Raw genomic sequence first — 23,132 nt, 5'->3', positions numbered from 1 at the left:
GTTTCTCCAACACAGCCAGTGTTTCCCACTGTGGGGGAGACTGCCAATCCCTGGGCCTGTGGTGCTGCCCACCCTGCAGCCCTCGCCTTGTCCTCCAGCCCCGTCTCACCTCTCCTGGGGTCTTCCCGGGCCTCCTCCCCCAGCCCAGTCCCATGTCAGGACTCCGGGAACCCTCTGGGCCCCTTAAGTCTCCCTGTCCCCAGCTGAGTGCCTCTCTCTGGGCCATCTGCCCGTCCAGCACCCTCTGGCTCCCCAGGGGTATCCTCAGGGTCTGCTTCCCTCCCTGGCTTTCCTGGGTCACGGGCTTCAGGGTGTGCAAGACTTGCTGGGGTCTCAATCCAACACCCATGCCCTGCTGAGCCTCCACGCCCTTTCGCAGCCCCGTCCCCGTGGCGCCCCATTGCAGGCACCGAGGACGGTGTGCCTGTGGTGCTGGCCATCAGGCTGCTGATGTGGGCATGAGGACACCACGTGCCTGCAGAGCATGGGCCACTGAGGGCAACCACGCCCCCCCGCCCACAAGAGCCACGGGAGGAACTCACGACCCAGCGGGTGGTGATTTTTTTTTTTACTAAAGTCACAACAGATGATCTGACCCACCAGGCCAGACTTCTGAGAGGCAGGACACAGCTGGAGGGTGAGTGAGGCCACCCTAGGTTGGTGGCTGAGGTGGCTGAGCGCCTGTGGGGCTGGCGGGAGGGGACACAGCTCCTACTTCGCTCTGTCCCGGAGTCGGAACAAACAGGCATCATCTTGTAACTAAAGGAAAACGAAGAACAAAGTAAAAACCAGGAGAGCAGCTCCAGCACCCAGTACTGACGTAGCACCCGTGAAGCATCGTCCCAGAAGGGATTTAAATGACACGAGAGACGGAATGTGGTGACACGCACATCCCAACAGGACACGCTGTAGCACGCAGGCGTGGTGCTGCGCCCCCAGAGCTGGTGCTCCTGGCGCTCGGCACAGACCGGGCGGGGCAGGCTGCGCCACAGGCAACCGTTCTGAGGCCCTGCTCCGCGGTCCCCATTCGTGCAGGGCGCTCGGGTGCAGCCACGTCGTCCTCGTCTTCGGGCTTCCTCCAGTCCCTCCTGCTACAGCGGCTGCACACGCCGGGTGCAGCGCCCTCTGGCGACCAGGACGGAGCAGCGCGGAGTCGAGCTGAGCTGAGGACGCGGTCCCTGTCCCCACAGCGGCCCTGAGGCGAAGACGCTCTGCCCTCCGGCTCGCTCATGGCAGCAGAGCCGGGACACAGATGGGGACCAGTCTGACCAGCCTCACCTCATTTCCTGAGCCACCACTCGGGACCCAGGATCCCCTCCCCTGGCCGGCCCCTCCAAGAACCCCCGAGGCCTACGTGGAGGCGGCGAGTCTCCTGTGCCCCACGTTCACTTCAGCCTCAGAGATCTTTCCCTCAACACTCAGACTTTCCTTACACGTCGCCAGCAGGAGTGTTCACACTTCTCAGCACTTGTGGGGCAATTTTACGCGAGACACACTCTGGTCCACACAAGGCCCTGCTCGGACGCCCTCCTGTGTCCTTGCAGGGCATCCGGCTCTGACTCATGACTGCACACTGGCTGCAAGAAAGGGAAGGCCCAGGTGGAGAACTGGCGGTCAGCATGGTCACTGGGCTATGGTTGTCAGGACACCCACACTGTGTCCTCCTAAATCATGGTGGCTGCACTTAATTTCCACTTGGCAGACGAGACACCGAGGCCCCAGCACTGCCAGAGAGTGTCCATCAGGCCCCTGTGGGTGCAGCTCCCACCCCAGCCACTGGCCACCAGGCCAGACAAGAGCAGCACATGCTGGGGCCCAGACCCTGCAGGGGCCAGGAGCACTGTGACCCGCCTACTCGACCCCGGACGGCCCTACCCCCTGCTGCTGGGCTGGGCCCCCGGCCCCCGACACCCCACTAGTCAGCGTCCGGGCTGAGTCTGGACGTCCGCACGTGCACTGGTGAGGGGGCTGGGCTGGTGTGACGTCGTTTTTGCTTGCACCAACATTTGGATGTTTTATTTAATTTTGTCTTTCCAATGAAGATTAACTGAAATAATTGACAAGCTGATGCCAGTGGTCAGCTGAGCCCAAGGGGTAGGTGGATGAGGGTTGACCAGACACTCATATGTGAAAAGTAACAAAGAATAGGAAATGCTGAAAACATGAGCCACAAGGCAAGGGATGAAGAGTAAGGGTTTAGAACCGTGGGCCAGGCTGACACCCAGGCCCCAGCCCACAGCCAGGCTCCGCCTGCAGGGAGCACCGCCTCCCCCACCACCTGTGGCCGTGTCGTCCGCTCAAGAGTCCTCTCTGCGGGCACACTCACCTACCTTCCCACATCCCACACACAGAAACACCGCACTGTCCAGGGTTTTGTAACATGGGCATTTCCTGACATGGGATGTCGGTCATCTCGCACAGGGCTCCCTCCTGCCCCTGCCCCTGCCCCACGCAGAAATGCCAGCCCACGCGGAGGCGCACGGCCTGCCCAGCCTAAGGCTTCCCAAGTGCAGAAGGGGTGGCACCTGCTTCCTGCCTGTTACACACCTTGGCAGTGGGCCTGACCCAGGTGGGAGGATCCAGAAGTTTCTGGACAAGTTTCAGGTAACCGCACCATGAAGGACTAAAATTAACCTGATAAGTCTGTTTTCCAGCTGGCGCTGTCCCGACAGTGGGGTGAGGAGGGAGCACACTGCCCGTGGGGAGGTCACCCACGAGCCCACGTCTGGAGACAGATTGCTGCTGAACAGGAGCTAAGTCGCGACCAGACGCAGCCAGCAGGGAGGCCACAGGTGGTGCCCGTCCCACCCCAGCGCTGGCATCTGAAGGCGCTTCCTAGGAGCAGGGCGAGCAAGCGCCCCGGCCAAGATGTTTATCCACTGCGCGAGGGACTTGCCGGTGCTGTGATGTGACTGAGGGCACGCGGGGGCCTCTCACTCCCACACCTGAACCCTGAGGCCAGCAGACCCTGCAGGAGGCGTCCAGAGCATGACCCACATGGGATTCACTGCGGACACCACTGGTTCCAAACCACCGAGACGCTCAGAACACGATTCTTAAGAACGTTCCAAGTTCCAGTCTCGTGTCTGCTCTCACCACACAGACATTCTCACACGTGCATTTCAGGAAAAAAGCGTTTACTTTTCAAAGCAGCACTTGCTTAAATGCTGCCTCTGCAGCAGGCCCGCGATGCTGATGGGGGGCCTGGGTGCCACCCCTCTCCCCGCTCCGCTGGCTGCTGGGGGCGCTTGGCTCCCGGTCCACCCCTCACAGGGGAGCCGCAGCGCTGGGATCCTGTGATGAATTCAGTAACACAGTAACTCAGCCTCAACTGCTTTCTAGCATTTGAGGCCACGTGTAGACTCAAGACATGTTCCGAGAATGACAGGCCAGCCACGTGGCGAGCTTGGGGCTGCTGGGCCTGCGGGAGCAGCTGCACGTGTAGCACTACCGGGCCACCTCACAGGAGGCCCTTTCTGGGCTGAGGTGACCGTGGCAGGGCCCCCGAGAAAGGCTGCCCTTTACCAGGCTCAGAGCCTGCAGTCAGTGGAGCCCCCTGCTGGATTCCCTCTGTGCTGACGCAGAAAAAGTCCAGTTACAAACAAGAGAGCACTGAGCTGGAGGTGGGCGGGCCTGGCTCCCTGGGGGTCAGAGGGCACTGGGTGGAGGGCCCAGCTCCCTGTGGTGGGGTGGGGTAGAGAGCAGCCTGTGGTCAGGCAGGTGAGTAGGGACAGCATCGTGAACCGAGGGGCAATGGGCATGCAGTCTGGAGGCCAGGGCTGGACTGTGCCAGACGGCAAAATGCGGACTTGTCGCTGTGGGACCTTGGGTGAGGAGGGGTGAGAGGGGAGGGTCTGCCTTTTAGAGAGGCCACCGGGGCTTCCATCTTAAGAACGAACCCTGAGGGGCAGCCAGTGAGCGCTTGGATGTGCAGCAGAGAAGGCGGCTGCACATCCAGGACAAGCTTGGCTGAGGGAGGTGCCGGCACGCCGCTCCGGGCTGGGAGACGCACCCCACTTGCTTCTGTAAACAGAGCGGTGGGGACGTAGCCAGGCCCCCCGGACGCAGGGCCCACAGGGAACTCACCGCCCCCGGGCCAGTCTTGGGGTGACCGGCTGTGCAGCCACACACAGTGCTCCTGGGTTTTAGCAACAGGGCCCCCACTAAATTACATTCTAGCTTCAAACACACGAAGTAGCCGGCGAGGCGGGTGGGCCCCTCACGCTCCCACTTCACCTACCTGGGAGCCTGGGGTTCGCTGGAGCGACACGGCGTCAGGCTGAGGTGCTGAGGGTGGTGGGCCACGCTGCCTGCAGGGGTGGAGGTGTGTGTGAGCACAGGGCTGCTTCCTCCTCACCCCCTTCAGCGTTCCGGCCAAGCACCGGCCCTGGTCCTGCCAAGTCTCAGGACCCACCACCAGGGCTCCATCAGGGAGGAGGGGCAGCCCTGGTGTGGACCCTCCCACTGATTTTGGCTCCAGTGACTCTGAGAACCCGGGAGGGAAGCCCTTCAGTTCTGCTGGGAGGGAGGGGGCAGGACAGCGGGGCTGACACGGGCCCCAGGACGACTTGTGTCCTCTCCACCCAAACCGTGGGATTTTCACACGGCCTCAGTCTCTGTTGAAACCTTCTGAGCGAATAAGAAGCCTCTTTTAAAGATATAAATGGTCCCTGGTACGTGTCAGTCCCACCAAAGGCAAATGCGGAAAGACTGCCCCTTCCCGATACCCAAATTCCTCTGCATCTGACGGGTGAGTTCCGATGGTTCGAGAAAGCCAGGGGAGGATGGGAAGACAGCACTAAGGTCAGGCTCCTTCTGTGTCCTTTCCTGTTACCCTGCGCATAACCGAAGGATCAGAGAGGGGGAGCACCTTGCCCAAGGCTGCACAGCACTAAGAGGCCAGTAGAGGCCTCATCTCTACCCCTGGGCTGTGCAGGCCAGGAGGACTGCCCACTGCAGGTGCCCCCTGGAGGACCACAGCAGCGGGCTGGGGAATAGAACCCCCCTTAGCACTGCGTTAACTGTGCTGTTTTCTGTGTTTTCCGAGGGGGGCCGTGCTAACCTTGGGGAGACTGCCCCTCCCAGGGCTGGCTGACTCCCACAGGCGGCAGAGGCCAGCAGGTGAGCGGAGTGTGCCCGTGACCCCTCCTCTTGTCTGCCTGCCACACTCTGCCCTGATCAGCCCAGGTGGACATCAGACAAACGAGGCCGTGCCTATGCCAGGACTGCCAGCCCCAAACCCAGCTGGCCTGCACCCACCGCCCTGCCCACTCCTTCCCCCAAAACCACGGCGGAGGCTCTTGCCTCCGTGGCCCCCTTGGCCCCTTGGCCTCCTGAGTGGCCCTGCCTCCTGCTTCCAGGGACTGTGAGTAAAAACTTCCTTCCCTGTGGCACTGTCTCATCTGTTGGCCTTATCAGACCTGGCGGCACGGTTCCGGGCGCAGCTGGACATGAGTGACATCAAGGCCCTTCTGTCCAGAGACGACGTGCCCAGCGCCGCGCTGCTCAGCAGGGCGGCTTCTTACCCACCCACCGGGCACGGTCCCTTGTGGACACAGCTGTTACAGCACGGACAAGGACACCGAGGGCCAGGAGGTCAGTGACTCACGAGGTCGTGTGGGCAGTGCTCTGACCCCAGAACAGGGGTCCTTCAGTCCTGCCTGCGGATGCTAGGCCACAGCAGGCCTCTGTCCTGAGGGTGGTGACTCAGCTTGCTGCTGGAGGGAGGCGCGATGCCAGGGGCCCGAGGAGGCCATCCTCAGGGCTGGGCTGCAGCCCGACTAGAAGCAGTGACCAGAGGAAGCTCCACCAGCAACAGGACAGTCCGAGTTAGGCTGCTTCTGCTCAGGAAAGCAAGCTGCTCTCTGCTCCTTGGAAAGACTTCCATTTGAAAATCAAAATGGAAAACGTGTCGACACTTAAAGATGAGTTTCACTGTCAGGAGCATGGGGACACCGGGGGCCGTGATGTCGTGTGGACGGGACACTGAGTGCCGACGGTGCTGGGGGGGCGCGAGGGGCCATGGAAGGGTCAGCACGGCTCACAGGACAGATGGGCCAGGGAGTGAGACGCTGCGCCCATGGCTCCTCCACTCGCCTGCAAATGTTTGTGGAGAAGGGACCTCCAGCCATGGTGGAACCGAAACCAGGGAACCCTCTAGAGGGCCGAGCCCGGTGGGAAGGGGCCAGGGAGAAGGAGGCATGGCCAGGGCTGCAGCCCCTCATCCCCGAGACGAAGGACAAGGCTGGAGGACTCGCACTTGCCGACTTCGAGAAGGTCCCCAAAGCCACAGGGAGCAGGGACAGGCGGACTTCCAGGCAGCAGGAGAACACTCATGGCACCAGAGGAAGGCGGCTTGCGGCCAACCCCTCGTCAGAAACGCAGGAAGCCGGAGGCGGTGACACGACTGCAAGTGCTCGTCGTGGCCAAACAAGGGTTCATGTCCAGTGACATACCCTCCAAACGAAGACGAAGGCATTCAAATGTGCACAAAACTGGGAGATTTCGCCACCAGCTGACCTGCGCTACGATAAACCGGGCCTTTGGTTTAACCGGAAGCAGCTGCCAACAGTACCAGCCCCAGAGAGGTGACAAGTGCAGGGGTCTGTGCGCTTCCGTGTCCCCTGCGAGCTTAGTCTCTTCACAGGAAGTACTTCCAACACCGCCTGGCTGGGGTCCCAGCATGCGTGACGACACGGGAGTGAAGCTCACAAAGTCACTGGCTTCACCAGAGCCCAGGGAGCGCTGGCTGCAGGGGGTGCCGGGCCTGGTCCCCAAGGGGATGGCCGGAGACAGCGCAGCCTGCACACCAGTGCAGGGACCAGTGTCCCAGCTCCGCCCCCGCTGCACTTGGAGCTGGAGTCCAAGGTCAAGGGGCCGGGAGCCCCGCAGGTGCGTCTCCTGCATGAGGACTCAGTCCCATCTGATCAGGCACCACCCTTACCCCCAGACACCGCCTCCAAGTGCAGTCACAGTTTTGCAGGGACACAACTCAATCCACAGCAAATGATGCACTAGAGATACTGAATGCAAAGCGGGCAGTTAAGGAGATTTAGACAAACCAAACATCCCACGGTGGATGCACAACACACAGCAAAGTGGGAGACAAACCCAAACCTACCAACAACTACACTGACTATCGAGGGACTGAACACTCCCATCAAAAGGCAGAGGTTACAAGCAGGATCTGACCACGTACTGTCCACCTGAGGCACGTGCTGGCTCCAAGGACAGACAGGTGACAGCGAAGGTTGAGAAGACACCCTGTGCAAACTGCACCTAAGCTGAAACTGAATGAAGGAAAATCCACTTTCAAAGTAATTAACTCCTCAGGTACAAATTTACCAAGAAAGCGTAAGGCCAGTACCTCGAAAACCACCGGATTCCTCAGAAACCAGCGTGAACGAGGGACCCAGTCGGCAGGTGTGTCACGTCCGCGGACTGAAGGCGCGACTCTCCCCGGCTCAAGGGCAGGTTCCGTGACACTCCCACCGGAACCCGAGCAGGGATTCTGGCAGAATCCGACAAACGGACATTCAGATTTACAGAGACGCGGAGGCTTAGACCAGCCCAGGTTACTCTGGGAAATAAGTACCAGCACCTGATTTCAAACCTCACCGTGAAGCACCAGTAACCATGACGATGACACTTACGGCAGAAAGGGGGGGACACACTAACCAACAGGACCGACCTCGACTGTCAGCGCCACTCGACTAATTCAGTCCTGCTGGCTGGAGGGACGGAATCCCGACCTCGCACAGCCGTGTTTAAAATTTCCCACCGTCTTCTCCTTGATCCCTCGTGATGCTCCTCCAGACCACGCTGTCCTCAGTCACACCGCCTCCTCTCCAACCCACGCCCCTTGACCTCTGCTCCGCCAGCAGACATCCCCACCACTTCCCGGTACTGAGAGAAAATGTTCACTATTTCAGCGTCATGACACGGGCTGTGGGCTTTTGGTGGACGCCCTTCATCAGACTAGGACATGTCCTTCTATCACGTGTTTGAGAGGTTCTACCGTCAACGACTAGGATTTTGCCAGATTTTTTTTCTTTTCTTCCTTTCTTAATGGAGGTGCTGGGAATTGAACCCAGGACCTTGGGCATGCCGAGCACACGCTCTACCACGGAGCTCTATCCTCCCCTCCTCAAGTTCTTTTCCTGGTGAAAAGATTTTTTAGGTCCTTTATTCTACTAGTCAACTGATTTTCAGATGTCAAATAACCTTCAATTCTTGAGCTGAGCCCCCTGGTGACAGTGTAAAATCCTCTTTACATGCTGCTACACTGACTGCCTCGTGTGTGTTGTGGGCCCTGCGCCACGCTCACGGGGAATACCGCTCAGTTCTCCCGGGACGCCTGGCTGTGCTGTGGAAACACTGCTGACCTCATGGACCGAGCCAGGAAGCGTCTGATCCCACTTCCTGGAAGAGTCTATGCAGGACCGGCGCTAGTTCTTCACACGTTTCATAGAGTTTGTCCACAAAGACGCTGAGAAACAGGCTTTTCTTCGTGGGAACATTGAGAAGTTACTAACTTAGCTTCTTCACCTGATGGAGGTCCTCCCACATTAAGTACTTCCTCTGAGGTAGTTCCGACCGTTTCTGTCTTTTCAGGAATTTGCCCACTTCACGTAAGCCGTCTACTCTGTGGGCAGAGTTGCTCGTAACGCTCCCTACGACGCTGGAGCAGCTGCAGGCTGTGCGGCAACGTCCCTCTGTCGCCCGAGTCCCACCGTGTGTCCGCTCTCCTGGGCAGTCCAGGCACTGCAGTCCCGCTGGCTTCCTCTACTGCTTCTGTTTCTCCTCCGCAGACACCGTCTCGCAGCTTCTCCGGGTGGGAGCTTAGACGACTGTTTCCAGGCCTCCCTCCCAACGTCCGCATGAAAAGCTCCGCATCCCCTCCCAGCGTCACCCCACCAGCACCCTACAAACTTCGACCCGAGGTGTTTGCTTTCATGCAGTTCAAGATGTTTCCTGCTGCTACTTGCGATTTCTCCTTTGGTCCGTAAGCTGGTCGTAACTGTGCTGCTTCATTTCCAAACAACCTTTTTACTCTCACTTCCCTTGTTGCTGGTTTACAATTTAATCCCACTGTGGTCCCAAACGCACTCCGCATGATGAGACTCCTCTCAGGCGCCCCCAGCGCAGGGCCTGCCCTGGAGCGCGCCCACCTGCCCGTGGGAGGCCACTCTGCTGCTGGCGGATGTCAGGTTTGCCGGCGCGCAGCCTCCCGTCTCCTTGCTTGTCTGGTTGTTCCTTCAATCACTGACAGCGGGCTACTGAAGTGTTCAAACTACAAAGCGTTGAGTGAACTATTTCTCTCTTTTTAATTGTCAGTTTTGGCCTCAAGTACCCGGGGGCTTTCTTGCCTTGGGCTTCCGACCAACGACGGACATGAAACGCCTGGAATCATGACATCACGGAAAGAGGACCTTTCCTGTAGTGTGGGCGCCACCCACACCCGAGCATAAGAGGGTCTTGTGAGGTCAGACACTAGGAGGGGGGACAGCATGTCCCCCAGACCCGGGTCCCAGCGTGAAACCCAACTGCCTGGAAACTCTAAGGCCACGCACGCGGCAGGGACAGCGGGCACTGAGGGCATCTCGCCCGGCCCCACGAGGCCCCCAGCAGAGTGAGCACATGCAGGAGGAAGGCCACCTCAGACCCTGGGGACAAGCCACCAGGGAGTGGGCAGGACTGAGGACGAGGGTCAGGAGCCCTCACCCATGTGTGGGAGGTGCTCAACCCACCGGCACAAGCCCCCAGTTCCGTGAATGTGGGGCCTGGTGATGGCACTCAGTGATGGGGGCGGGGAGGACGGAAGGACAAGGCCCTGGACTGCAGGGGTGGATGGTGGGCAGTGGGCAGGGCGATGAAGGTGCAGGCCTGCCCAGGTGAGGAGCCAAGGCTAGAAGCCAGCACCCACGGTGGGGGAGGGGCGGGCAGGGGGAGGGGCCTGTGGCAGGCGCTCCAGCGCAGGAAGTCAGCCCACCCAGGTGTTCTGGCGGGAGGGTGGCACCAACAGGCCACAGACAGACCTGCACAGAAACCTGCACAAGAGGAAGTTACCATAACCCTAGCTCTAACAAGAAGGAAGATGAATCCGAGGGAGATGCAAGCAGTCACTCAGGACAGCGAACAGAAGAGCTGAGGGCTGAGAACCCCAAATGTGAACACTTCCACGACGACCTGGCCTGGCTGTCTGGTGAGGTGGGGACGGGAGGTGGGAACAGGGCTTGAGCCGCAGAGCCTCGTGCCTGGGGGGTGGTGGGCAGAGACATCAGGGGAAGGGGCACCCATCAGCCACTCTGGCGATTTCCAAACCGGGTGCTGGGATTCCTGCTCACAGGGAGGACTTGGGCTCTGAGGGTGGCGTGCATCGAGCCGTCAGGTGGGGCCCATGTGGTCCCCACGAACCCGAACTTGGACTTCGCTGCAGGAGGCCCCTCACTGGGCTCTGGCGCCCTCCAGTGCATGTGGACAGAGGTCAAGTGGCATCACCCCACTTACCCATGCGTCCGTCTCGAGGCGGACTGATCACGGAGATCCTTGCAGGGCCGGCCGTGGCCTCGGGCTATGGTGTGAAAAAGAGAACAGTGTCCCAGAGCTGTCACTTGTGTGTAAAGTCCCATCGTCTTCCCAGACACAGCTCGCGTCCCGCCTGCCTGGGAGCCGCTGTCTGGCCCGGACGTGGCCGGGAGGGCAGGACTGCTTTGCTCCCCAGCCCGGAGGGCCCGTGTAGGGAGGGGAGAGGACTCCCCTGGGGTTTTGACAGATCCCAGAAGGAAAAAGCAGTGCGTTCTCGACCGACACCAGGAGTTCTGAAACCCTCAGGTCGCCCTGACGCCACGGGGCACTGGGCTCGCTCCTCGCCAAGCCCTCAGCCTGGACTTCTCTCCCTGGGAGTGGGGCCGGGGGGGCCGGGGGGCACAGCTACTGTCCGCCTATTCCCACAGCCCATCCTGGCCCGCTCCTGTGGCCCCAGGTGGGCCACCACCCCACCCGACCTGTGCCCCTGCTGGGGTCTCAGGCCACCCTCCCACTCTGTGCCCCCACACAACGGTGCTGAGCCCCCTTGTCAAGGGGCCTCCCTCCAGCTCCCCGACTCCTGTTCCAGCGCACCCTCTGCCCTGACCCCGGCCCTGCCCGCTGGCAAGACTCCACGCTCGAAGGGACCAGCCCCCACTGCAGACGCTTTGCAAATGGACTGCGGCGCCCAGCAGGCCAGTGCCCACTCCCCAGATCCCCTCCCTGGAGACAACCAACCACCCCGCCTGCCCCTGGTGTGGCTCCATCGTGGCCCAGTGCGAATGGAGCCCAACCTCACAGCCCCTCCAGCTGCTGGTCTGTTCCCCGCTGCTTTCAGAACCTGCTCGGCACCTCCTGGGCCCCCAGTGCCCCTCAGCCTCGTGGTCCCCCATGACCTCCACCCCTGCCCGTTCTGCCCAGCTGGCCACATGTCCAGCTCAGGCCAGCTCTGACCAGCCGATCCACGCTGAAACTCCAACAGAGAAGAGTCATCATCACACAGTGAGGACGAAAATCATGTTGGATTAGAATCCAGCCAATTGTCTCTTCTTACCCGGGCTTCTGATAAGGAAGAGCTTTACTTCTTGGGTCAGTTCTCGCTCGAGTCCTCTTTTGGGGGGAGAAGCCAGGAACAGGTGAGACAGAAGGGATTTAAAGGTACAGGTGCCCAAAGAGGTGGCTGCACACAGAAGTGGGCCTGTCTGGAGCAGGGCACTGGCGTGGCTGTGCAGGACCAGCAGATGAGATGCTGCGGTGGCAGCCTCAGTCCACGAAGGCGTGACTCCTTCCCCTTCCGGCCTCTCTAGACAGTGGTGGAGTCCTGACTTGCTATTCAAGTCAGTTCACTGCATTCTGGTCCTATAGCTGCAATTTCCAGTGTGACACCCAGGCACGTGCCTTCACTTAGCCAGTCAGTCTTGGACCTCTGAAATGAGGCCACGTGTGGCCCGAGGATCATGGTCCAGTTTCTGGGGGCCAAGGTGGGCAGGCAGGGACTCGTGAACTGGAAGGAGGGCTTCTTCAAGAGCTGCCACGGCCTGCAGTGGGGGGCAGACACCCAGGGCAGGGAGGAGGCGCACTCACAGCCCCCTCCCGGCAGAACGTCTGGGAGCGTGGCCGACATGGTGGGATGGGAGGTGTGGGGAGGTGGCCAGCAGGGCTCAGCATCCCCACCGTCTCGCCCTGGAATCCAGGCTCCTCCACAACCCGCTTTCAGACAGTTCCCTGGAAATAAGCACTGTTTCTCACCAACCAGCCGACACGTTGGCGTCCACCTTACAGGGCTGCCAGGGCACCCAGTTCTCGTTTCTAAGGTGCTTACAGCAGTGGCAGGCTGGCTCCGGGCAGAGCTCAGTCCAGTCCAGCAGTGAGAGGAAGGCACTCCGAGGCACTGGTGGCCACAAGGCCGCACCTTGAGCCCCTGTCCCCGTCCCCTCCGGCTGTCAGGTCCCAGCCTTGAGCTGACTGGGAGCTGGCTGGAGCTGGCGATGATGCTTCAGTCCTGGCCATGTTCCCTTGTGAAGTTGAGAGCCGCACCTTTCTGCCTGGGCTGACGGCATCAGCCGGGTTCTGCTACCTCTCTCTGGCCACACGTGCAGACAGGGCAGCCACTCTCCCCACGCCAGCTGGGCAGGGGCACACACGCTTGCCAGGACCCAGCCTGTACCCCACGTCCCACGGCGCCCACCCCCGGCCCAGTATGCAATGAAGACACCGTTCACAATGGTCATCAGGGCTGAGAAGCCTGAAAACTCCAAGCAGACAGGGGACAAGGACACAGAGGCGGGCAGGTGTACTTACCTTTCTCCTTGGGGAGGGGGCGAGGTCGACTTCCATGGACTCCACCCTGCTAGGGAGTGAGAGGTGGTCAGGGGCCTGGGGCTGGCGACCAGGATGTGATGCAGAGGCACACACCACCCTGTAGGCCGCCCCCCTTCCTTCACGCTATTGGCTCAGTGTCACAGTGCCACCTACATGGGGCCTGAGGTCTGAGAGACGGGCCGCACACCCTCCCACAGGGCACGGAGCCCTCCTCCTCCGGCCCCGCCCTCCCCTCCTTGCCACCGCTCCCCCCGGAAGGCCCCTCCTCTGGCCACCAGCACCTGCTCCTGCCAGACCTCCCAGGAGCAGGAGTATCGCCTTCCACCCACACCTACTGCGCGGCCCCCACGTCCACACAGGCTTGATCAACGCTAGTTCCTTAGCAGAGTCAGCCCAGGGGCTGACAGGACACACGGCTGGACGCCAGCAAGAGAGAGGTGGGCGGGGAGAGGACCTCGTCCAGTTCCTTCCTGAGCTTGCGGACACAGGGCTGCTGGAAAGAGCCGGGGGGCGGAGGCAAGCCAGCGGGGTCTCCGCAACCCCCACACCTCCTGCGCTCCAGGCGGACTCAGCTCCAATCTTCCAAGAGAAAGACCCAGCCAGGGCAGGTCAGGTCCTCCATGGTGCCACTAGCCCAGCCCACCACTCTCGACCTGCCTCCTCAGTGTTGGATTCGCTTCTAACCACCTCCTCCACCAGCTGGCCCAGCCAGGGTCACACAACCACCCTCAGCCTCTCATACGGCCAGGACCAGTGCTGTGACTGGCTGGCCTGGGCCGCACACCTGACTGTGGGACCTGTGGCTGAGCAGAGGGAGGGGAACGTGGCTGAGCCCTACGCCTAATACTGCTAAGCACCTGGGGCTAGAGGGCGGAGGGCTGGGGACGTAGGGGGCCACAGGGAGGACTGGGCCGCTGACAGATGTGGTCCAGGACGCCCCACACACCTCTGAGAGGCCGAGGAATCAGGTGGCAGGAACACAGGCCCGCTGGGCTTTGCAGTGGGAGCTGTGAGGAGAACCCAGAGTTGGTGACCTGGTGCCACTAGGCACCGGCCTCTCCACCCTCGCTTCTGGGCGTCACTTTACTTACTCGAAACTGGAGTTTTTATTGTGCCAAAAGCTGTTTGTTGGGCCAATCTCACGCTAGACAGACAAAGAAAAGGTGTTAATTAAGCCACACACGTCCACCACCAGTAAGTAGTTCCTCCTGATCTGAAATGAAGACTGCAACAGCCAACGCTCTCCCTGGTGCTGCCCTTGCCCCCGCCCCATTTACCTGTACACACACGGCGCCGCCCCTCGGGGCCCCTGAGGACAAGCGCTGGGCATGGCGGCTCCCCCGGCCTACGACAGCGCTGACACCACAGCTGGTGCTCAGTGAAGGCTGGGGGGAGGGCGGTGCCTGGCTCCCAGAGGGCACTCGCTCTGCTTCCAAACCTCTTGGGGGACAAACCTTGTGCCATGCTGGGCACGTAGGGAGAGTGAGTGTCCGACCGACCCACACTGAGCGGTAACAAAGCCACACCACGCGGTGCTGGGGTGGGGCAGAAACAGCAGGTGTGGCTCGGGGCAAGCGGAGGCGCGGGTCCTCCCTGGAGGAAGAGACAGGCCACATGGAGCACAGGGCGGGCCCAGCACAGAAAGGCTCCATCTGGAGCCTGAGGGACCTGGGCAGGAAAAAACCTGCCTGTGAGACTCCGTAGGAAAGGCGGAGACGCAGGCCTGGATGGCAGGAACTGCAGGGGTAAAAAGAAGACATGGCTGCAGCTCAGAGTCCCACGTACCAGCCACGTCTCCTGCTCTGGAAGCTGGTGCTGGGGCCAGGCGGCGTTCTGGAACAAGGTGAGCTGCGTCGTCTTTAAAGTCTGGGCAGTCACGCTTATCCCAGGGCTTCCAAATGCAGCCCAAAGGTGAGTCCCAGGGAGCAGAAGCGTTCCCCGCAGCAGTCGGGGAGGAGAGAACGCTGAGATAGCGCCCACCAGGGCAGCTCGACGTGGCCCGCGAAGGGGCCGACACCTGCCGGGGCGCTCGGGGTCTATTCCGGGGGCGTTCCTCCTGAGAGAAGGGTCAAATTCCTAGCGTCCCCTAACCCAGGGCGCCCCTGAGGAAGAGAAGCTGAACCGGCACAGAGGCCGTAAAGCAAAGCAGAGTTGGGGACTCACCCACGGGCGGCTCAGCCAGTCTGGCGGCAAGAAAGCACAGAGGGGCCCCAGGGGGTTGGGCCAGAGAGCCAAGGAGAGTCTCAAGGGCCAGAGCTGGAGGAAGGGGGAGTAAGAACCGGGCTGAGATGAAGTGGGTTCGGGCGCAGTGCACTGCTTGCGGGGAGGACTTCCCAGCACTTTTCCCCCCGGACCGGCCTCTCCCTTTCACACGTTTGGGCGTGACCAGGAGACAGGGCCCTGATGTCTCCAGGCACCGGCTGATCAGTCCTTCTGTGTACCTTCCCCGACGCGGGGACCCTGGAGCGGGATATGCAGTAGCCAGGAGTAGAGGGCAGAGGTATTCAGAGAAGGCAGGCACTTCCCAGGTACGTTCACCCCGGAGGGCCAGGGTCACTCCTGTCTGTCAGACCGAGTTCCAGAGTCCGCTGAGAGTGGCCCAGCCCCGGCAAGATGCAGGGTAAGCCCTGAACTCCAGGGAAGGCAGAGGGAGAAGGAGGAAGCCTGCCACGGAGACCTGGCCACCTGAACGGAGCTTCCCATCAAGCCAGGGGGAGACCCCCATAGGGAGGGCTGAGAGGAGAGAAAGGGCGATGTGCCCGCAGGGCTCCCCTACTCTGGGGTCCCCGTACGGGCCACCAAGTGTTGGGGGACAAGGAGGGCCGGTATCGTGGGTGGTAAAAGATTTTACCAAAGATAAAGAATGAAAATAGAAAAGGCCTTTACTAGGGTTTACTGCCACAGGCAACAGTGGGCCACAGAGAGGTGCCCCTCTGAGCCCTGAGGGCTGGGTGTCGGGTCTTGTGTCAGGCCAGGTCACAAGGTGGCTGACCGGCTTGTGCACTTGGCTCTGGTTGGCTGCAGCTGAGGTAAGAGGCTCAGGGTCTGTGAAGGGTGGTGGGACTTGACTCTGGCGAGGTGGACATTCCCTGGGGCTGTTAATTTGTCAGGGGATTGCAGGCAGTCTGAGAGCCCAGGAATGGGGGTCGTTGGACCCTGAAGGACCCAGTGGGTTCCAAAGAAACCATCAGGGATGTGCTGGAAATGCGAAGCAGAGCAGACAGACTGACAAATGGGCCAGGGCAGGACGCACCACTGTAGCTGTGGGACAGAGTGCAGATGCCATGAGGCACCGAGGCCCAAAGGGGAGGTCCACCAGGGGTAGACACCAGGTACAGACAAAACCGCAGCAGGAGACTGGAGAAAGGTAAGGCTAGGAAAAGCAGTGCCTGGGGTTTTCCAGAATCAAGGACACGATTCCACAGAAAGAAAGCAAACTGCACAGACCCCGGAAGGACAGACCCACGTGGCCGGCCGGGAGCTCGCGGTACGCGCTGTCCCCCGACGGCGTCCAGCCTCACCCAGCACACACGGCCTGGCCGTCCCGGCTTCCACAACCCTCCAGTGAAGTGGCAGCCTCTCTGACTGGGGCGAAGGGGCCGCAGCCCGGCCTCTGCCCAATGGCCCCGAACACACCTCTGCAGGTAGCACCCGCCATCATCCCAACCATGACAGCTGGCAGAGGCCCTTCCTCCCCACACGGCCCAGTGAGCGGCCCAGCTCTGTCCAGCTCTGTCTCCAGCCTGAGGTCCCGGTGGCCATACCGCGCTCAGTGCAGATGCGACAGGGAGGTGAGCATCCAGGCACTGGGGCGGGGAGGGGGTGTTGTGTCACCGCCGGGGAGACAGCAGCCTGTCGGGTAACACACTGCCCACCCGCCGACCTGTTGGTATTCACCACATCAAAACATACTGGCGGAGCGCAGCCTGTCACCTCGGCGGTGCGGCGCTGAGCCCCTGGGGCCGAGCACTGTCGCACTCCCCTCGTCTGTCCGTGCAGCAGGGCTGCAGGTGGGACCGGGCCTGGTGGCAGAGCCCCTCCCCCTGCAGGAGGGTGGCGCCGACTCTCTTCCCGGAACCCCCTATCACCCCAGGAATCACGGGGGCCCTGGAGGACCCATTCATATTTTCAAATTTTTCCTTTCAGTCTCTTTCCTCCCCTCCAGCTTCCTGCTGCATTTGTGGGATAACAGAGTTTCCCGTAAACAGAGGTCTCTTCCTCTCGCTCCCTGGGTCACGACCAAGACCTGAGACGGACGTGGATGGACGACCAGTCGGGTGGCAGGCACCTGCCCGCCACGTGCACTGAGAACTGACCTTTGCAGCTGCTCTAGCTGCAGCGCCGACTTCCTGAGGGACTCCTCCAAGCTGGAAATCTAGACACAACGGAACAACTTCCTGTCACTGCAGAGCCCGCGCCCAGCAGCAGCGGGAAGCACAAGCGGGCCCTCAACTCCCCAACCCAGGAGTCGCTGACGTGGGGGTCTCTCCTGCGCTACTCCTGAGGGAGCCTGCACCTGGCGCCCAGAAAGCCGGGGCCAGGAGCCCGTCGGGGCAGCGGGGAGCCCCGGCAGGAGGCTCCAATCCGGGGCACAGCTGGAGCTCCAGGTTAATGCCGTTTCCACGGGAGCTGCACGTGCCCTCTGTCGGGTTTAGACATCAAGTGAGGAGGACACTTTCGGGGCAAGCGGTGGGCACTGAGCTTCCTTTCACTTCGCGGTCACGCTTGTGAAAAAGCACCAAATGAATCCGGGGTCATGACGGGCCTGTCCCGACATCCCACGGTGACACCGAGCCCATGGCTGGGTTCCCGGGCGGCCGCAAGGCCGAACTCCACAGGGATGATGCCCCAGGCGGAGGGCCAGCAGGACAGGCGCCAGCCCGCTGCCCACAGCGTCCCGAGGCAGGTCAACTGGACTTACCTTTTCTCCATAGAAGGCCAGCAGTCTCCTTCTGTGCTTTTCCTGAAATTCTGAAACCTGAGAAGACAGCACGTCACTGCCGACACTGGCACGTGGTGGCCGCCACAGAGGTGAGGGGGCTTCTGTGCAAGTCACGGCACCTCTCCAGACACGTGCCCCAGCCCACCCGGGGGCAGGTGCCCATGGGGCCCCGGGAGGTGCATGGCTACAGGCGGGCCCCCGCTCAAGTGCGGGTTCCATGGGTCTTCAGTGGTGCTCAGAGCCCCGGCCACAGGATGGGACATGACCCACATGGGTCAGTCACAGTGCACCGTCCCTTAGTCAGCAGGGACTGGTTCACGAGATGGCCTCCTGACTGGACAGTGCCAACCAGGACCTCTGTGACCTGCTACACGGACTGGGGGTGCGCTGGGCAGGAAGGGGCAGTTTAGGGGCTGTGAGATTCCGGGAGCCCAGCGACGTGCTCTGGACACCCAGGGCCAGCTGTGCCTGGAACCAGAACCATTCCCGGTCCTCTGTTTGCATGCGCCCCAAGCACCACGTCTGCGGTGCGCAGAGTTGGGACTGGGTTCCTGAGGGTGCCAGTGCGAGACAGAAAATAGATGCCTATGACTCACTCGCGAGGAGAAAGAGCCCAAGTGTTTGGACGACGGGCCCTGCCCTCTGGAAACACTGAACTGCAATTGCTCAAGCCCAGTTCCCACCGCTGTCTGTGCACAGTGGAGGCACGGCAGGGCTGGGCGCTGGGCAAACTGGGGTCTGAATCTATGTCACTCCTCCCCAGGAACCCACTAATACACGCACAAACGTTGAGGGATCTCGGCATTTTCCGTGGGTCTTACTGGTCTGGCACAAACTGAGGGAGAAAACCCCTCTGTGGGAGGCTGGCCCAGCCCACAGCGGATCTTCAGAGCTCTTCTATGGTCTGGCTGCTTCCAGAAGGCGGGGCTGTGGTCAGGAGGGACAGGCTCCCTCCTCAGGGCCTCCCAACCTCCTAGCTCCTGCATCCTTCGAGGGACAGAGCTCTTGGGGTCAGGGTACACGGTATGGGAGGACATAGGCTCTGCCAGGAACATCGGCCTGTGGGGGGTAACACAAGGGCCCCTAGGGCTGCCCCTGCAGAAGTCCCTACAATGCGTGAGGCCCCATCCCAGGGGGCCCTGACCGCGTCGACGGTGCTCAGGTCCCCTGTACCCAGGCCAGAGCCTCAGCTGGCAGACACCCGGGGCCTCCCTTCGGGCCTGGTGTGGCCCTCTTCCTCCCCCCACCTCACATAGTATAGGGCAGCGAGGCAGGGCTGACTGGTTCTAGACACAAAGCCGGGAGGGGTTTGGACAGAGCTAAAGCCAGCGTCCCCAGTCACCTGCAAAAGGCAAGGTGACAAATGGCTCTGTCCCAGTGGAGATGGCACAGGAGACAGAGACCCTCGCTGACCACACGACCACAGGTCCGAGAGTGGCCTGGTCTCCTCTGAGACCATTTCCTGGTGTCAGCACAAACCAAGTCTCCAAGGGAGCATCATGACTCACCTGGGAGGTCTCCATGGAGTACTTCCTACACAGGCCGTCGATGCCCAGAAAGAGCGCCCGGATGTCGGAGTCTGTCTGAGAGAGAAAGGCTGCTTCTACCTTCCCTACCCTGAGGGAGGGCCACGAGGTCCAGGGGCCCACGGGGTAGAGGGTCGGCCAGCAGGGTGCCAGGGAGGGGCCCGGCAGCCGGCAAGCCCTCTGGCCACCAGTCCCATCTCTGCGTGAGACACGCCCTGGCCTGGAAGGGCTCTAGCAGCAAAGGGTGGGGCTGAGCAGAAGGAACAGTGAAATCAGAGGAGGGAAGAGCAGTGGGCATGACTGCTAACTGCTCACAAACCAGAGGGGAAAGGAGAGTTTAAGAAACAGCGCCTGCCCACGGGGACTCCTTGTGCAGATGTGCCTGCCCAACCCCAGGCCCTCCACCCCGTGGCCATGTCAACACAGAAGCCCAGCCGATAGCTGTCCCAAGGCACATGGAACACAGAAGTGCCTGGGCCAGGACACACCAGACCGAGAGGACCAGGGGCCTCGGGCCCTCCCCGGTCTGGAACAAGTCTGAGGATGGCTATCTGGGCCCAGCCATGGACTGACTTACGCTCCTGTCTCTCCTGCAATGACAGGAAAACTACATTTAGGGGAAAACCAGATCAGCGCTGAAAACTAGGAAGTGCGTCTGGAAGGGCCAGGGCCCTGAGGGGCTTCTGGAGGACCCTGCAGAGGGGCTGGCGCAGGTGCAGTGGCTCTAGGACCCACGGCCCAGCCCTGGAGGTGGGGCCAAGAGCAGCCGAGGCACACGTGAGCCAAGACCCCGGACATCACCCTATGCCTCTAGCATAGGGAAGCAAGACAGAAACGTGAGCAGTACCAGCTGGGCCCTGGGGAGTGCAGACCAGACTGTGACAGAAAACCTGGCCCAACTCGGAGCCACCCCCCCCAAGACAGGAAGGGAAGCAAGGGTGCTGTTGCTGACCCATCAGGGCCCAGGGCCTTCCTGGGGGAGAATTCACACGGAGACCCTGAAAGGGACAAACGGGGTGGCTGCCTTCCACAGCACGGGGACCCCGACAGAAAGCCCTGCTTTCCCACTTGTAGGGATCTACGCTCTAGAAACGTTCTCCCAAGCATGCAGAACTGTGGTAAAAACGTGCACTGCACGGCTGTCTCACACAGCATAACACTAAAAAACCCAAAGGTTTTCCCATAGGAGAACAGCGTGATATGACGCAGTCGTTTGCAGAGGACTTGAGAGCTCCACTGGGACAAAGGGCACTGGTGCGCCCAGGGGAGGGTCCGCAGTCCTGGCTGCGGTCATCCTCGGGAGCAGGGTTTGGCCGACTTTCACATTCTCTGTTACAGTTTTCTACTATGTTTGAGTTTTGTGTGATTTTGCATTGTATTTGTAATTAGAAAAAGCCCAATTTTTACATTGAACATCAGACCAAATATACATCTTAGAACCTAAGTGTGAAAGAATCAACTTTACCAACTTTCTTGGACCCTCTTAACCAGAAATGACCCCAGGAGAGCCAGGCCCACCACCTCTCAAGGAGCCTGTGTCGTCCAGAGGAGACCTGTTCCCAAGAACACGCGGCTCCCACTGGCCATCTCTGGTTTCAGGGAGAGCTGTGTGGGGTGTTCAGAACCAAGCCTACTGTACTTTCTGCAGAAAGCCTGTACGATCTCCTAGTTCACCCAGCAAAATGAAGAAAAACTTTAAACACCACAAATCACTAAACGCTGAGCGCCACATTTAAAAGCAAACACTGGGATTAGTACTCAGATACTACAGATTTCAACTTACATGTTTTGAAAGCAGAATCGTACGACATGGAACTTTACAAATTAAGCATTCGTCCCTTTTACCTATAAAAGAAAAGCACGTTTCGCTCTGCCCGCCGCACACGGGGAGCCAGGGCCAGGGAAGCAGGTGTCACGTCTCCCCGGCCGCCCTCGGGAGGCCTCGCCCCGCTGAGCACGCCGCTCCCCGAAGCCCGGAGACAGCTGGAAAGCCATGAGGTGCCATGTGGGATGGGAACCGAGGCCGCCCGCCCAGCGCCCGACTCTCCCCCAAGGGCCTCCCCCGGAAGCGCTCCTCAAGACCCCCGCTCCTCCCCCAAAGGCCCCCTCCCCGCAGGCCCCTGCCCGGCGGTCCGGGTGCCGGCGGCCCAGGGGCTGCCCCCACGCGGACGCCGCCCTGACCTTTGCGCAGGCAGTTGTCACAGTACACGTGGCCACAGCTGGTCAGGCTGAAGCACGACGCCCCGCGGGGCTGCTGGAAGCAGCGATTACAGAACACCCAGCTGGCCATGCCGGGCCTGGCGTCCGCGCGGCCCACGCGAGACCTGGCCGCGGGACCTGGGCGTGGCCCGAAGGCTACGACTCCGCGCCTGCGCAAACGTTAAGCTCTGCGAGCTCCCGCCCAAACTCAAGCGCCGGAAGGTACCAACCCAGGAAGACAGGGAGGCCTGAGTCAGACCTTTCCCTCTGCGGCTCGGTCTGGCCGGACGACCGGGAGGCGGACCCGCCTCGCTCATCCCAACGCTGCATTGCCCAGGGATTCTCCTGAGGGCAGCGCGCCGTAGTCCAGGCCCAGTGTGGGCCCCCGCGCAGCGCCGACATGGTTGCGTCGGGATGTGGGCGCAGGCGTGGAGCGGCAGAGGCCGTCGCGGCTCAGGGGCCTCCGCGGGCCAGCGGCGTCAGGTGAGGTTGCGGCCCGGGCCTGGGCAGCGGTAGGCGTGGGGAGGCGGGCCGGGGGTCGGGCGCGAGAGGGCCGGCAGGGTGGACCGGACGGCCCCTCATGCCCTCCGCAATGCAGGTGGTGGCGGGGGAGACCGGGGGACGAGGGCCGGGAGACCGACCAGAGGCCGGAGGAGCAGGAAGCGGGCCTGGGCCTGGCCGGTGGGAGGTGGGGGGATTAGGGACCCGGATGGGGTGTGGCCGGGGCCCGGGGCCCACGGCCCACTGGCTGGACCGCGTACGCGAGGTGCGCCAGGCCGGGCTGCGGCCCTTGCCCACCTCGTACGCGTGAAAAGGCTTGACCTGGGGGAGATTTGTTTCCCTTTCAAAAATAGTAGCTGGAGGAGCTGGTGGAAGGGGCTCTCTGTACTAGTTTTTGTAACTGCAGTGAGCTTATAATTACTTCAAAATTTAGAGGAAATAAATAGAAGTTGCTTTTCATAGAATTGCGCTCCTCGTGGGATGCCCCATCCTCTCTGTGGAAGAGAGTTTCCGTCCGCACCGAGGCCGAGTGGGGACCCACTGAGAAAACTTGGTTCAGAGAAAGTCTCTGGGCCATTTACTTGTGTGCGGAAGGGTGGCCGTCTTTCAGGGAAATAGGAAAATGCAGAGATTAAGGACGACTCTTTCTGAGTGGAATGCAGTCGGGAAAGGATGCGTACCCTCTGTCCCGTGCTGCAGCTGTGAACCTCATGCGGCCGTGAGCCTTTGAAGTGTGGCTGGTCCAAATTGAGGTGTGCTTTGATTGTAAAATACACCTGGATTTCCAAGACTTCATGTCGAAAAAGGAATGTAAACTATCTCATTAATAATTTTATACTGATGATGTGTTAAAGCTGGAATATGTTTGATGTATTGGTTAAACATATGTCACTAGGGTTAATTCTACTCCATTAAAAAAAAAAGCTTTTTAAATGTGGTAACCAGAAAACTTCAAATTTCATGTGTAGCTTTAAAAAAAAATTCTGTTGAATGGTGCTGATCTAGAGCAAGTTTAAAATAAGTCATGTGCTTATTCTATCAAACTCACAAGCTACATTGTTAAAGTGACATTTACTCAGCGTCACAATGCTGTAGCACTAATTCTGACCTCTGAT

The 23,132-nt window shown here is 60.7% G+C and overlaps 1 protein-coding gene and 1 long non-coding RNA gene across 17 annotated transcripts in view; one reads left to right on the top strand and one right to left on the bottom strand.

Annotated features, from left to right (window-relative positions):
* Positions 1 to 553: 553 nt before the first annotated feature.
* RNF212 (ring finger protein 212) lies at positions 554 to 23,001 on the bottom strand. 16 transcript variants are annotated; one of them, XM_072947513.1, is made up of 13 exons: positions 21,747 to 23,000; positions 21,101 to 21,162; positions 19,300 to 19,374; positions 17,771 to 17,827; positions 17,166 to 17,224; positions 13,941 to 13,993; positions 13,796 to 13,856; positions 13,304 to 13,428; positions 12,829 to 12,874; positions 11,582 to 11,637; positions 10,510 to 10,573; positions 4,241 to 4,310; positions 554 to 759 (listed from the first exon to the last, which is right to left on the bottom strand). In XM_072947513.1, the coding sequence occupies exons 1-13, from the start codon at positions 21,916 to 21,918 to the stop codon at positions 712 to 714; spliced, it is 948 nt and encodes a 315-aa protein (XP_072803614.1). In that variant the 5' UTR covers positions 21,919 to 23,000; the 3' UTR covers positions 554 to 711. The 16 variants fall into 16 exon arrangements, 13 of the variants coding, with proteins under 13 accessions (XP_072803614.1, XP_072803691.1, XP_072803633.1 ...); XM_072947590.1 differs by having other exon boundaries at positions 19,300 to 19,370; positions 21,747 to 21,813; XM_072947532.1 differs by lacking the exon at positions 21,747 to 23,000 and adding an exon at positions 21,499 to 21,670.
* The window catches only part of LOC116283597 (uncharacterized), a 31,477-nt gene continuing 29,885 nt past the window's right edge, over positions 21,541 to 23,132 (top strand). The window contains exon 1 of the long non-coding RNA XR_012063172.1: positions 21,541 to 21,999. This is a non-coding gene — a long non-coding RNA (uncharacterized lncRNA). The remainder of the gene's footprint in view (positions 22,000 to 23,132) is intronic.

Source organism: Vicugna pacos, chromosome 2 (genome assembly GCF_048564905.1).
Source record: "Vicugna pacos chromosome 2, VicPac4, whole genome shotgun sequence".
NCBI lineage: Eukaryota > Metazoa > Chordata > Mammalia > Artiodactyla > Camelidae > Vicugna > Vicugna pacos.
This window is presented reverse-complemented; position numbering and strand designations above follow the sequence as displayed.